Below are 14,816 nucleotides of genomic sequence, written 5' to 3' on the forward strand. Positions count from 1 at the left end.
ACCTGGCTTCGCCACACTTCCTGTGTGCCACCCCCAAGACATTTTTGGGGCTGTCTCTCGGGCCTCCATCTGCGCCGCCGTGCTGCCTCCTCATACCAGCGCCTCTCCGCCTTCGCTGCCTCCAGCTCTTCTTTGGGGCGGCGATAATCTCCTGGGTGTGCCCAGGGTCCTTTCCCGTCTAGGATCTCCTCCCAAGTCCATTTCTCCAAATAGTGCTGCTGCTGCTGCTGCCTCTCCTGCTGCTGCCTGTTACCACGCCGCTTGGTCCTTTTGTGGTGGGTGGTTCTGTAACGGCTTTCTTCTGTTGAAGGAGAGGAGGACCAAAATGCAGAGTAGTTCGTGTTCACCATGTTTAATAAAAGACGATAACGTGAACAACTACACAAATACAAAATAACAAACGTGGCAAAACCCGAAACAGTCCTATCTGGAGCAGAGAACACAAAGACAGGAAACAACCACCCACAAACCCCAACACAAAACAAGCTACCTAAATATGGTTCCCAATCAGAGACAATGACTAACACCTGCCTCTGATTGAGAACCATATCAGGCCATACATAGAAATGGACAAACTAGACATACAACATAGAATTCCCACCCAGCTCACGTCCTGACCAACATTAAAACAAGGAAAACACAAAAGAACTATGGTCAGAACGTGACACAAGGATCATATCACCTCCAACGTACCGGCCACCCTTGACCCACTTCAGTTTGCATTCTGCCCCGAAAGGTCCACAGACGACGCAATCGCCATCACACTGCCCACTGCCCTATCCCATCTGGACAAAAAGCATCTGGACAAAAAGAATACCTATGTAAGAATGCTGTTCATTGACTACAGCTCAGCATTCAACACCATAGTACCCTCCAAGCTCATAATCAAGCTGGAGGCCCTGGGTCTCAACCCTGCCCTGTGCAACTGGGTCCTGGACTTCCTGACGGGCCACCCCCAGGTGGTGAAGGTCGGAAACAACATCTCCACTTTGCTGACCCTCAACACTGGGGCCCCACAAGGGTGCGTGCTCAGCCCCCTCCTGTACTCCCTGTTCACCCACGACTGCGTGGCCATGCACATCTCCAACTCAATCATCAAGTTTGCAGATGACACAACAGTAGTGGGCTTGATTACCAACAACAGCGAGACAGCCTACAGGGAGGAGGTGAGGGCACTCAGAGTGTGGTGTCAGGAAAACAACCTCTCACTCAACGTCAACAAAACAAAGGAGATGATCGTGGACTTCAGGAAACAGCAGAGGGAGCACCCCCCTATCAACATCAAAGGGACATGAGCGGAGAAGGTGGAAAGTTGTATGTTCCTCGGCGTACACATCACAGACAAACTGAATTGGTCCACCCTCACAGACAGGGTGGTGAAGAAGGAGCAGCAGCGCCTCTTCAACCTCAGGAGGCTGAAGAAATTTGGCTTGTCATCCAAAACCCCGACAAACTTCTACAGATGCACAATTGAGAGGATCCTGTCGAGCTATATCACAGTCTGGTACGTCAACTGCACCGCCCTCAACCGCAAGGCTCTCCAGAGGGTGGTACGGTCTTGTTACGGATACAAGTATCCTGTGTGTGTTCCTGTGTGTGTTTCTTTTCTCTCCTTCTCCCCTCACAGGTGAAAATCATCACTCCCCAATCAGTCAACAATCAATCATCAATCAGAAGACACACCTCCTCCTGTTTCCTACCCTATCACAGTTCCTTTCCCTTGGTTTAAAAACCCCATCAGTTGTTTGCTCTGGAGCTCAATCTCTCTGTAAATGCCATGTATGTAGATCTCTGTGTTTCACTCTCTCTTTGTGTCTTAACCTCTCTTTTGTTTGAGCACCTCCAAATCACTTTGTCATCTCCTGTGAGTATTTTTTTTGGTTATGGTGTTTGTGTTTGATTGCTGGTGGGAAAAGGGGAAACCAAGACAAGTCGCCCATGGGCATACACTACCCGTAGGTAGACTTTGTTAAAAACACTAGTTAGAACTGGGCGGACCACCCACTGTATTTTTGGTTAGTTAGTTAGCTGTTGTTGAAATGGGCTAGTCTAGCTTAGGGGTGTTTTGGATACTTATTGTTTCTTTCCTTGGGTCCAGCTCAGCCCCTTTTCCTGCTCCCCCCATTACTGTGTGTTTTACAATAAACCCTGAGTTTGACGGTATAATTTCAGTTGTCGTGGTTATTTCGTTCACACTTTTACTTTGTCACAATTATAATTTGCATGAGTTATGTTACAGGTCTCATTGAGTTTGAGTTTATTTTTTATTTTTACAGGGACAGTGCACATTAATCAACGTTTCAGTAAAAGTGCCGGTTTTAGCCAGCCGGCTAATTTTCAACCGCAGTCCCTGGGCAGGTTATTAAAAACAATTACAATATAGACAATAGCAACATAGAACAAGCAATACATAGCAACATAGGACAAGCAAGACATAGCATACAGACAGAGCAACATAGAACAAAAAGCAGCAAGACAAATTACCATCCCCCCTAGACTGTCGGGCCAAAAGGGATTCGTAACAGGTCTGCACAACGCATCACCGGGAGCAAACTACCTGCCCTCCATGACACCTACACCACCCGATGTCACAGGAAGGCCAAAAGGTCATCAAAGACAGCAACCACCCGAGCCACTGCCTGTTCACCCCGCTATCATCCAGAAGGCGAGGTCAGTACAGGTGCATCAAAGCAGGGACCGAGAGACTGAAGAACAGCTTCTATCTCAAGGCCACCAGACTCTTAAACAGCAATCACTAACTCAGAGAGGCTGCTGCCTACATAGACTCATATCACTGGCCACTTTAATAAATGGATCACTGGTCTCTTTAAACAATGCCACTTTATTAATATTGTTTACAAATCTTACATTACTCCTCTCATATGTATATACTGTATTTTATACCATCTATTGCATCTTGCCTATGCCGCTCGGCCATCACTCATCCAGATACTTATACTGTATGTACATATTCTCATTCACCCCTTTAGATTTGTGTGTATTAGGTAGTTGTTGGGTATGTCATTATAGGGTATTGTGATGTCATTATGGGGTATTGTGATGTTATTATGGGATATTGTGATGTCATTATGGGGTATTGTGAGTAGATGAGTGGGACAACATTCTATGTTGTATTCAGGCTGTAACACAAACAAATGTGGAGGGGTATGAATATTTTCTGAAGGCCCTGTAAATAATGAAGTGGATTGGTGGTTCTGGTCGAAGCATAAATCCTAGTGCAGTGCTCTCTTCCCCGGGTGTTGGTGTCACCAATCTCTCAAAAGAGGTGTGTAAATGGCAGGTTGTTACTGGTTAATAACGTTAATTAAATGCTGCACATAATACGGCAGTTTGTTTTGGTGTCTACGGCACTAGGAGCTGGACGAGGTGTTGGTGTTAGGGGGATTGACCTCACTAAAGACAGGAATGGTGAGGAACAGAATTCATGCTCGGCAGGGGTATGGAACGATGTTCTGAATCAGTTCAGTGAACACGGAGAATGAAGTATCCCACCATAAAGAGGTATACGAGGGTGAGGGTGTTTGGGAGTACGGTGAGTGGGTCGTATCTATACCTTCAAGGATCAGAGCAATGGAATTGTAGGCCTCATACGCCTCAATACTCCAAGTTGGTTTTTCCTGACCATTATATTGCCAGTTCTCTGTTTCATCAAGGCCCTGTCCTATTGTAAAATCAATGTAAAACTCAAAATACCACCTTTTTCAAAAACGTCCAATGCTTCTTTTTCCAAGATGGCGTAGCAGTCAGGCGTCCTTTGTCCTCGTCTTGTCCCGTGTATATATATTTGATATCTTTTTCTACATATTTCTTTCTAAAAACTCAACTTCAAAACACTCTCCTCACCAAATGTGGATCTGTTTTTTTCTATTATTCACCTCGTATCCGAAATCCACAACAGAAGTTAGCCAGCTCACTAGCTAACGTTAGTATTCAGCTAACCACGGCTGTTTTGCATGCATGAATGTGATAATGCAGGGTATTGAAAGGTGCCAAAGCAAACAACCAAAAACCACCAAGAAACACAAAAACTATCAAGGTGTCTGCATGCAAAACACTCACTTACACTACTGATTACTGATTACACACACCATTGTATATTGTACTTAGTTTACTTTATTTAATAAAAATATGTTTTGTTACTCCTTATCTCCACGTTGTCTCCCTTTTGTTATGGGCTTTGAGCCGGTTCGTGACAATATGTTGACAACTACAAATACCTAGATGTCTGGTTAGACTGTAAACTCTCCTTCCAGACTCACATCAAACATCTCCAATCCAAAGTTAAATCTAGAATTGGCTTCCTATTATGCCACACAGCATCCTTCACTCATGCTGCCAAACATACCCTCGTAAAACTGACCATCTTACCGATCCTCGACTTCGGCGATGTCATTTACAAAATAGCCTCCAACACCCTACTCAACAAATTGGTTGCAGTCTATCACAGTGCCATCTGTTTTGTCACCAAAGCCACATATACTACCCACCACTGCGACCTGTATGCTCTCGTTGGCTGGCCCTCGCTTCATACTCGTTGCCAAACCCACTGGCTCCAGGTCATCTACAAGACCCTGCCAGGTAAAGTTCCATCTTATCTCTGCTCGCTGGTCACCATAGCAGCACCCACCAGTAGCACGCGTTCCAGCAGGTATATCTCACTTGTCACCCCCAAAGCCAATTCCTCTTTTGGCCACCTCTCCTCCAAGTTCTCTGCTGCCAATGACTGGAACGAACTACAAAAATCTCTGAAACTGGAAACACTAATCTCCCTCACTAACTTTAAGCACCAGCTGTCAGAGCAGCTCACAGATCACTACACCTGTACATAGCCCATCTATAAATAGCCCAAACAATTACCCCTTCCCCTACTGTATTTATTTATTTTGCTCCTTTGCACCCCATTATTTCTACTTTGCACATCTACTCATCTACTGTTAAATCTACCATTCCAGTGTTTTAATTGCTATATTGTATTTACTTCGCCACCATTGCCTATTTATTGCCTTTACCTCCCTTATCTCACCTCATTTGCTCACATTGTATCTAGACTTTCTACTACATGTTGACTCACCCTACTTGTAGAGGAACGCCAATGCCATCCTCGTCTCTTTCATGCTGACGAAACGGTCTATGACTCTGTCATACAGTACACACTTAGTTTTTTTTGTCCTAGGCTAAAATACTTGCTTCCATTCATGGGCAACGTTAGCTACATATATCTATCTATCTATCTATCTATCTATCTATCTATCTATCTATCTATCTATCTATCTATCTATCTATCTATCTATCTATCTATCTATATATATATATATATATATATATATATATATATATATATACATACATATTGATTTTCCATCCTCTCAGGCCAGTGAAATGTCAGACTAGTGTAACTTTGAGATATTTCCTCTCCACCTCCCTTAGCGTGATTCAATGTGTTTCTTAAATGTCACCTAGGCTAAGAGATGTCCTCACCCCCCTTCATCCTCATTACACTAAAAACACCACATTTATCCCCCTTCATCCTCATTACACTAAAAACACCACATTTACCCCCGACTTAATGTTGCCGGATGCCAGGAAGAGTAGCTGCTGCCTTGGCAGGAACTAACGGGGATCCATAATAAACCCCAGGAAGAGTAGCTGCTGCCTTGGCAGGAACTAACGGGGATCCATAATAAACCCCAGGAAGAGTAGCTGCTGCCTTGACAGGAACTAATGGGGACCCATAATAAACCCCAGGAAGAGTAGCTGCTGCCTTGACAGGAGCTAATGGGGATCCATAATAAACCCCAGGAAGAGTATCTGCTGCCTTGGCAGGAATTAACGGGGATCCACTCATACCCATAAAAAGGGAATTGCGTCCCACCCCAAAATCCACAACAATACAATTTTCATTGGCCGCGTACACATATTTGCTGATTTGTAGCAAAATGCACTTTACATAGTAAAAGGGAATCCTCACCTCGTCCACCACCAATGTGTGACACCCATCTGAGCACTCACCACACATCAGCTATCAGGTGGAGAGGTGAGGAGTGATCAATGCCGATTCGGAACGAGGTGGATGATAAGTTGGCCATGATGGCCACCTTGATCATGCATTAAGTCACAACCAAAACCAGACAAAACATTGAACAGATATTTAAGGTTCACCTTATCAAAGGCTTTCTCCTGGTCCAAGGAAACCAGTCCAAAATTCATATTCAAAAGCCTCGACGGGTCCAGTCTGTCCCTGATTACGAACAGATTGTCTATGATTGAGTGTCCTGGTACACGGTACGTTCGGTCATTTTGTACATTAGAGTCCAGACTTGAGTCTGTTAGCGAGGACCTGATAGTCCACACAGAGCAATGCCACAGGCCTCCAGTTCTTTAGGTCGCTCAAGTCCCCTTTTTTGGTCAGGAGAGTCAAAGCCGCCCGCTGACAGTTTAGTGACAACTCCCCTTTCCCAACACACTCACGCAAAACAAGTCCTGTCCAATGATTCCCCAGAACCTTTTTATAAAAGTCCACAGGCAGACCATCGACCCCTCTGCTCCCTCATTTCCTCCTCAACAGAAGTTACACACCCATCAGACTCCCTCATCTCTCCCCCTCAACAGAAGTTCAAATCAAATCACAATAATAGCACAATTGGTAAGGAGACCATCTCCTCCGGCGCCATCTTGTTACACACCCATCAGACTCCCTCCTCTGTCTCCCTCAACAGAAGTTACACACCAATCAGACTCCCTCATCTCCTCCTCAACAGAAGTTACACACCAATCAGACTCCCTCATCTCCTCCTCAACAGAAGTTACACACCCGTCAGACAAACATAAGCAATGGATTGTCTTGGTTTCCCTCTGTTTTGTCAACCCAAAGAAGAAGAAGCTGGGAGTATTCACCAACCCAAAGAAGAAGGAGCTGGGAGTATTCACCAACCCAAAGAAGGAGCTGGGAGTATTCACCAACCCAAAGAAGAAGGAGCTGGGAGTATTCATCAACCCAAAGAAGGAGCTGGGTCCAGTAAGGAGCTGGGAGATTCACCAACCCAAAGAAGAAGCTGGGAGGATTCATCAAAAGGAGCTGGGAGTATTCACCAACCCAAAGAAGGAGCTGGGAGTATTCACCAACCCAAAGAAGGAGCTGGGAGTATTCACCAACCCAAAGAAGAAGGAGCTGGGAGTATTCACCAACCCAAAGAAGAAGGAGCTGGGAGTATTCACCAACCCAAAGAAGAAGGAGCTGGGAGTATTCACCAACCCAAAGAAGGAGCTGGGAGTATTCACCAACCCAAAGAAGAAGGAGCTGGGAGTATTCAAACCCAAAGAAGAAGGAGCTGGGAGTATTCACCAACCCAAAGAAGGAGCTGGGAGTATTCATCAACCCAAAGAATGAGCTGGGAGTATTCATCAACCCAAAGAAGGAGCTGGGAGTATTCATCAACCTAAAGAAGAAGGAGCTGGGAGTATTCACCAACCCAAAGAAGAAGGAGCTGGGAGTATTCATCAACCCAAAGAAGGAGCTGGGAGTATTCATCAACCTAAAGAAGAAGGAGCTGGGAGTATTCACCAACCCAAAGAAGGAGCTGGGAGTATTCACCAACCCAAAGAATGAGCTGGGAGTATTCACCAACCCAAAGAAGAAGCTGGGGATATTCACCAGCCCAAAGAAGGAGTTGGGAGTATTCACCAACCCAAAGAAGAAGCTGGGAGTATTCATCAACCCAAAGAATGAGCTGGGAGTATTCACCAACCCAAAGAAGGAGCTGGGAGTATTCATCAACCCAAAGAATGAGCTGGGAGTATTCACCAACCCAAAGAAGAAGCTGGGGATATTCACCAGCCCAAAGAAGGAGTTGGGAGTATTCATCAACCCAAAGAAGAAGCTGGGAGTATTCATCAACCCAAAGAAGGAGCTGGGAGTATTCATCAACCCAAAGAAGGAGCTGGGAGTATTCATCAACCCAAAGAATGAGCTGGGAGTATTCATCAACCCAAAGAAGAAGGAGCTGGGAGTATTCACCAACCCAAAGAAGAAGGAGCTGGGAGTATTCATCAACCCAAAGAAGAAGGAGCTGGGAGTATTCACCAACCCAAAGAAGAAGGAGCTGGGAGTATTCACCAACCCAAAGAAGAAGGAGCTGGGAGTATTCATCAACCCAAAGAAGGAGCTGGGAGTATTCATCAACCCAAAGAAGGAGCTAGGGAGTATTCATCAACCCAAGAAGAAGGAGCTAGGGAGTATTCATCAACCCAAAGAAGAAGGAGCTGGGAGTATTCACCAACCCAAAGAAGAAGAAGCTAGGAGTATTCACCAACCCAAAGAAGGAGCTGGGAGTATTCACAACCCAAAGAAGAAGCTGGGAGTATTCATCAACCCAAAGAAGAAGAAGCTAGGAGTATTCACCAACCCAAAGAAGAAGGAGTTGGGAGTATTCATCAACCCAAAGAAGAAGGAGTTGGGAGTATTCATCAACCCAAAGAAGAAGTTGGGAGTATTCATCAACCCAAAGAAGAAGGAGTTGGGAGTATTCATCAACCCAAAGAAGAAGGAGCTGGGAGTATTCACCAACCCTAAGAAGAAGGAGTTGGGAGTATTCATCAACCCAAAGAAGAAGGAGTTGGGAGTATTCACCAACCCAAAGAAGAAGGAGTTGGGAGTATTCATCAACCCAAAGAAGAAGGAGCTGGGAGTATTCACCAACCCAAAGAAGGAGCTGGGAGTATTCACCAACCCAAAGAAGGAGCTGGGAGTATTCACCAACCCAAAGAAGAAGGAGCTGGGAGTATTCACCAACCCAAAGAAGAAGGAGCTGGGAGTATTCATCAACCCAAAGAAGAAGGAGCTGGGAGTATTCACCAACCCAACGAAGAAGAAGCTAGGAGTATTCACCAACCCAAAGAAGGAGCTGGGAGTATTCACCAACCCAAAGAAGGAGCTGGGAGTATTCATCAACCCAAAGAAGAAGGAGCTGGGAGTATTCATCAACCCAAAGAAGGAGTTGGGAGTATTCACCAACCCAAAGAAGGAGCTGGGAGTATTCACCAACCCAAAGAAGAAGGAGTTGGGAGTATTCACCAACCCAAAGAAGGAGCTGGGAGTATTCACCAACCCAAAGAAGAAGCTGGGAGTATTCATCAACCCAAAGAAGGAGCTGGGAGTATTCATCAACCCAAAGAAGAAGCTGGGAGTATTCACCAACCCAAAGAAGGAGCTGGGAGTATTCACCAACCCAAAGAATGAGCTGGGAGTATTCATCAACCCAAAGAAGGAGCTGGGAGTATTCACCAACCCAAAGAAGGAGCTGGGAGTATTCACCAACCCAAAGAAGGAGCTGGGAGTATTCATCAACCCAAAGAAGAAGCTGGGAGTATTCATCAACCCAAAGAAGAAGGAGCTGGGAGTATTCACCAACCCAAAGAAGGAGCTGGGAGTATTCATCAACCCAAAGAAGAAGCTGGGAGTATTCACCAACCCAAAGAAGGAGCTGGGAGTATTCACCAACCCAAAGAAGGAGCTGGGAGTATTCACCAACCCAAAGAAGGAGCTGGGAGTATTCACCAACCCAAAGAGGAAGCTGGGAGTATTCATCTCAACAGTGCTCCTTTTGTGTATTTTAAATAGATGAGTTTACAGCCCCGCCAGATAAGCCTCCACCCCACTTATACTACGCTCCAGCTGCCCCAGTACTCTCCTGGGCCCGGTTTCCCAAAAGCATAAGATTAAGGTCATTGTCAGAAGCATAGGATCTAACTGGGCCCATGACTCTGAAGAGGAAAAGGCAGTAATACTGCTGACAGAAACACCAAACATGTGGCCATCTTGGCCATGTTCTGTTATAATCTCCACCCGGCACAGCCAGAAGAGGACTGGCCACCCCTCATAGCCTGGTTCCTCTCTAGGTTTCTTCCTAGGTTCTGGCCATTCTAGGGAGTTTTTCCTAGCCACTGTGCTTCTACACCTGCATTGCTTGCTGTTTGGGGTTTTAGGCTGGGTTTCTGTACAGCACTTTGAGATATCAGCTGATGTACAAAGGGCTTTATAAATACATTTGATTTGATGTGCTTTCTTTAAGGCATTGCAGCGCTTGAGGCGTCATTACAGTAGCGTCAATACTGGACATTTATCACTAGTGTCTTAGGGAAAAGAGAAGGAATGTCTCAACTGTGTCTTGATTAATATTATTATATCACAGAATGGAAACCTTTAAGACTCTCCTCTATCCTTTCTCCCTCTCTCTTTCCAGTTCATTTAGATCTACAGAACCAGTCAAAAGTTTGGACACACTGACTCATTAAAGGACTTTTCTTTATTTGTACTATTTTCTACATTGTAGAATAATAGTGAAGACATCAAAACTATGAAATAACACAGATGGAATCATGTAGTAAACAAAAAAAAGTGTTAAACAAATTTAAATATATTTGACATACATTTTTTAAATGCATTTTATTTAACCTTTATTTAACTAGGCAAGTCAGTTAAAAACAAATTATTATTTACAATAACGGCCTACCCCGGCCAAACCCTAACCCGGACAACGTTGGGCCATTTGTCCGTAGAGCTCCGAGACAGGACTGTGTCGAGGTACAGATCTGGGGAAGGGTACCAAAACATTTCTGCAGGATCGAAGGTCCCCAAGAACACAGTGGCCTCCATCATTCTTATTTGGAAGAAGTTTGGAATCACCTAGACTCTTCCCAGTCAAACTGAGCAATAGGGGGAGGAGGGCCAGGGAGGTGACCAAGAACTCCAGTGTAGATTTGGCCATCTGTTTTATGTTATTGTCCTGCTGAAAGGGGAATTCATCTCCCAGTGTCTGTTGGAAAGCAGACTGAACCAGGGTTTCTTCTAGAATTTTTCCTGTGCTTAACTCTCTTCTCTAGTCCTGCCGATGACAAACATACCCACAACATGATGCAGACACCACCATGCTTGAAAATATGAAGAGTGGTACTCAGTGATGTGTTGTGTTGGATTTGTCCCAAACATAATGTTTTGTATTTAGGACATAAATCTTTTTTGGGAGCAGGTTTACTTTAGTTCCTTATTGCAAACATGATGCATGTTTTGGAATATTTTTTATTCTGTACAGGCTTCCTTCTTTTCACTCCGTCAATTATGTTGTGGAGTATTGTAGAGTAACTACAATGTTGTTGATCCATCCTCAGTTTTCTCATATCACAGCCATTAAACTCTGTTACTGTTTTAAAGTCACCATTGGCCTCATGGTGAAATCCCTGAGCGGCTTCTTTCCTCTCCGGCAATACAGCATCCGAAGTGTAATTAATAACTTCACTATGCTCAAAAGGACATTCAATGTCTGGATATTTTTTTCTACCAATAGGTGTGAGGCATTCGAAAACCTCCCTGGTCTTTGTGGTTGAATCTGTGCTTGAAATTCACTGCTCAACTGAGTGACCTTACAGATTATTGTATTTGTGGGATACAGAGAAGAGGTAGCCGTTCAAAAATCATGTTAAATGCTATTATTGCACACAGAGTGAGTCCCTGCAACTTATTATGTGACTTGTTAATTAAGGATCGGTGTCCCGCTAGCGTGTCATCTTCCGGTGAAACTGGAGGGCGCGCAATTCAAATAAATGATAATAGAAATTATGGATATTAAACAATTAGGTACATATAAGTGTTATATATCGGTTGAAAGCTTACATTCTTGTTAATCTAACTGCACTGTCTGATTTACAGTAGCCATTACAGCGAAAACATGCCATGTGATTGTTTGAGGACGGCGCCCCACATCAAAATATTTTTCCACCAGCACAGGTTTCATACAATCACATACAACGATAAAATATTAACTTACTTTTTGAAAATCTTCCTCTGATTTGTCATCCAAAGGGTCCCAGCTATAACATGTAGTGTTGTTTTATACAATCTTTATATCTCAAAAAGTCTATTTAGTTGGCTCCATTGATTTGAGTAATCCATTCGTTCAATTTGCAGAGAAAGGAATCTGAAAATCTACCCATAAACTTTGTTTCAACGAGGCAAAATACATTTCTATTTACTCCTCAGATATCCTAAAATGTAATCAAACAATATTATTTCTTACGGAAAGAGGTATGTTCAATAGGAAAGCGATTTTAGCAGGTGTGTAATGTCTTCATGGCGCGAGCAAACATGTGTCCTTGTACTAAAACTGAATTTTCTTATTTGTTTTTGAAGTTACAAGCCTGAAACCTTGAACATAGACTGCTGACACCCTGTGGAAGCCATAGGAATTGCATCGAGGGAGCTAATTTTCAATATGACCTTTCTCTTGCATTTCTAAGAGGATGGACTCTCCAAACAAAATGCTGGTTGTTTTTTCTTTGAATTTTCAACAACTATCATTAACTACTATACTATCTATTGTGTTATATTCTCCGACATTATTTTAACATTTCTACAAACTTCAACGTATTTTCTTTCCAATGGTACCATTATATGCATATCCTGGCTTCAGTTACTGGGCTTCAGGGTCTGAGTTACTTTGGGCTTCAGGGTCTGAGTTACTTTGGGCTTCAGGGTCTGAGTTACTTTGGGCTTCAGGGTCTGAGTTACTTTGGGCTTCAGGGTCTGAGTTACTTTGGGCTTCAGGGTCTGAGTTACTTTGGGCTTCAGGGTCTGAGTTACTTTGGGCTTCAGGGTCTGAGTTACTTTGGGCTTCAGGGTCTGAGTTACTTTGGGCTTCAGGGTCTGAGTTACTTTGGGCTTCAGGGTCTGAGTTACTTTGGGCTTCAGGGTCTGAGTTACTTTGGGCATGTCATTCAGGCAGGTAGTGGAGAGAAAAAAGCAGCCTAGTCCTAAGACCATTTATATAGGCCATAGCAAAGGAGTTGAATACTTATTGACCCAAGATATTTCATCTTTCCATCTTTCATTAATTTTTAAACATATCTAAAAACATAATTTCACTTTGACATTATGGGGTATTGAATGTAGGCCAGGGAAAAACAATTGAAATGTACTCAATTTAAAATCCAGGCTGGAAAAAGTCAAGGGGTATGATAACTTTGAAGGCTCACTGCCATTGTTTTGGTAAACAACTAAGGTATGTGGTTGGACAATTGTAAACATCTCAAATTCATAGACAGATACATGGACGCAAGATGTCATTATCAATTTAATGTATCTAATTTGAGAGGAAAGATGGACAATTCTGAAAAGGACCCTAATATTATAATAAGACATTTAAAATACATTTTTTCGAAGAGAATATGAGTGTTTACCCTCTTCTTGGTGTTCTCCACTCTCTTGGTATAATCTCTTATTTATCTGATGGCTGTAAGAGGTTCTGATATATCTGGTATTCTGTTATTCATCTTATGGCTGTAACAGGTTCTGATATACAGTATCTATTCTTGAACTGGAAGAAACTGTTTATGAACTATTCATCCAAACCAGACCTAGCTTCTTCTCTTCTCTGTCCCTGGCCCTGTTTCATACACCCTCAACAAGGTCCTTCATTTTCTTTGTTCATATAACTAGGCTCTCTTACCGTAGACGTAGAGTATGTATTCTGCACTGCTGGTGCCTAGGTGGTTGGAGGCCACACAGCGGTAGGTGCCATTGTCTGTCTTGTTAAGGGCGGAAAAGGTGAGTTCTCTTCCCTGTACGATCATTCTCTCCAGGTCTGGTAGCTCTCCTCCATCCTTAGTCCACAACACAGGGTCTGGCCTTGGGGTGGGAGTGGAGGGGGGGAGGGGTTAGAGAAGGGGAGAGAGGTGGGTGGGGTTGAGGGGAAATAAAGAGAAGGAAGGAAGGGGCAGAGAGGGGAGAGGGAGGGAGATAGGGAGTGGGAAGAGAGGGGAGAGGGAGGGGAGGGAGATGAGCAGGGAGAAGAGAGGGGAGAGGGATGTGGAGGGAGATGGGCAGGGAGAAGAGAGGGGAGAGGGAGGGAGATAGGGAGTGGGGAGAGAGGAGAGAGGGAGGGGAGGGAGATGAGCAGGGAGAAGAGAGTGGAGAGGGATGTGGAGGGAGATGGGCAGGGAGAAGAGAGGGGAGAGGGAGGGAAATAGGGAGTGGGGAGAGAGGGAGATGTGCAGGGAGAAGAGAGGGGAGAGGGAGGGAGATAGGGAGTGGGGAGGGCGATAGGGAGTGGGAAGAGAGGGGAGAGGGAGGTGGAGGGAGATGGGCAGGGAGAGGGGAGAGGGAGGGAGATAGGGAGTGGGGAGAGAGGGGAGAGGGAGGGGGAGGGAGATGTGCAGGGAGAAGAGAGGGGAGAGGGTTGGGAGGGAGATAAGGAGGGAAGTGGGAAGGGAGGGGAGAGGGAAGAGAGGGGAGAGTGAGGGGGGCGGGTGATAGGGAAGGAAGGGGGAGGGGAGGGGAAGAGAAGGAAGAGGGAGGGGGAAGGGAGATAGAGATAGAGAGGGGAGGGGGAAGGAAGGGGGAATAGAGGGGAGATAGGTAGGGGAAGACAGGGGAGAGGGAGGGAGATGAGGAGGGGGAGGGGGAGGGAGATTAGGAAAAGGAGAGGCAGGAAGACAGGGTAGAATGGGTGAGAAAGACAGAAGCGAGACAGACCTTAGACACCGTGAAATGTTCACATTTGCCAGATGATTTTTGCTAATTAGTCTTCCAAATGTTGCCGTAAACGTCCTTGTAAACCTATTAGGTTAAGATTCAATACCTCGTCATTTAGGTTCAATACCTCGTCATTTAGGTTCAATACCTCGTCATTTAGGTTCAATACCTCGTCATTTAGGTTCAATACCTCGTCATTTAGGTTCAATACCTCGTCATTTAGGTTCAATACCTCGTCATTTAGGTTCAATACATCGTAGTGGATTTTTTATTG

General features: G+C 44.6%; 1 protein-coding gene across 1 annotated transcript in view; it reads right to left on the reverse strand.

The window, feature by feature from the left end:
• The window catches only part of LOC112238761 (cell adhesion molecule 2-like), a 499,544-nt gene that overhangs the window by 59,018 nt on the left and 425,710 nt on the right, over positions 1–14,816 (reverse strand). Inside the window, exon 7 of the mRNA XM_042309731.1 lies at positions 13,518–13,696. Coding sequence (XP_042165665.1) covers positions 13,518–13,696 — 179 coding nt within the window. The remainder of the gene's footprint in view (positions 1–13,517; positions 13,697–14,816) is intronic.

This window comes from Oncorhynchus tshawytscha, linkage group LG30 (assembly GCF_018296145.1).
Source record: "Oncorhynchus tshawytscha isolate Ot180627B linkage group LG30, Otsh_v2.0, whole genome shotgun sequence".
NCBI classification, from domain to species: Eukaryota; Metazoa; Chordata; class Actinopteri; order Salmoniformes; family Salmonidae; genus Oncorhynchus; species Oncorhynchus tshawytscha.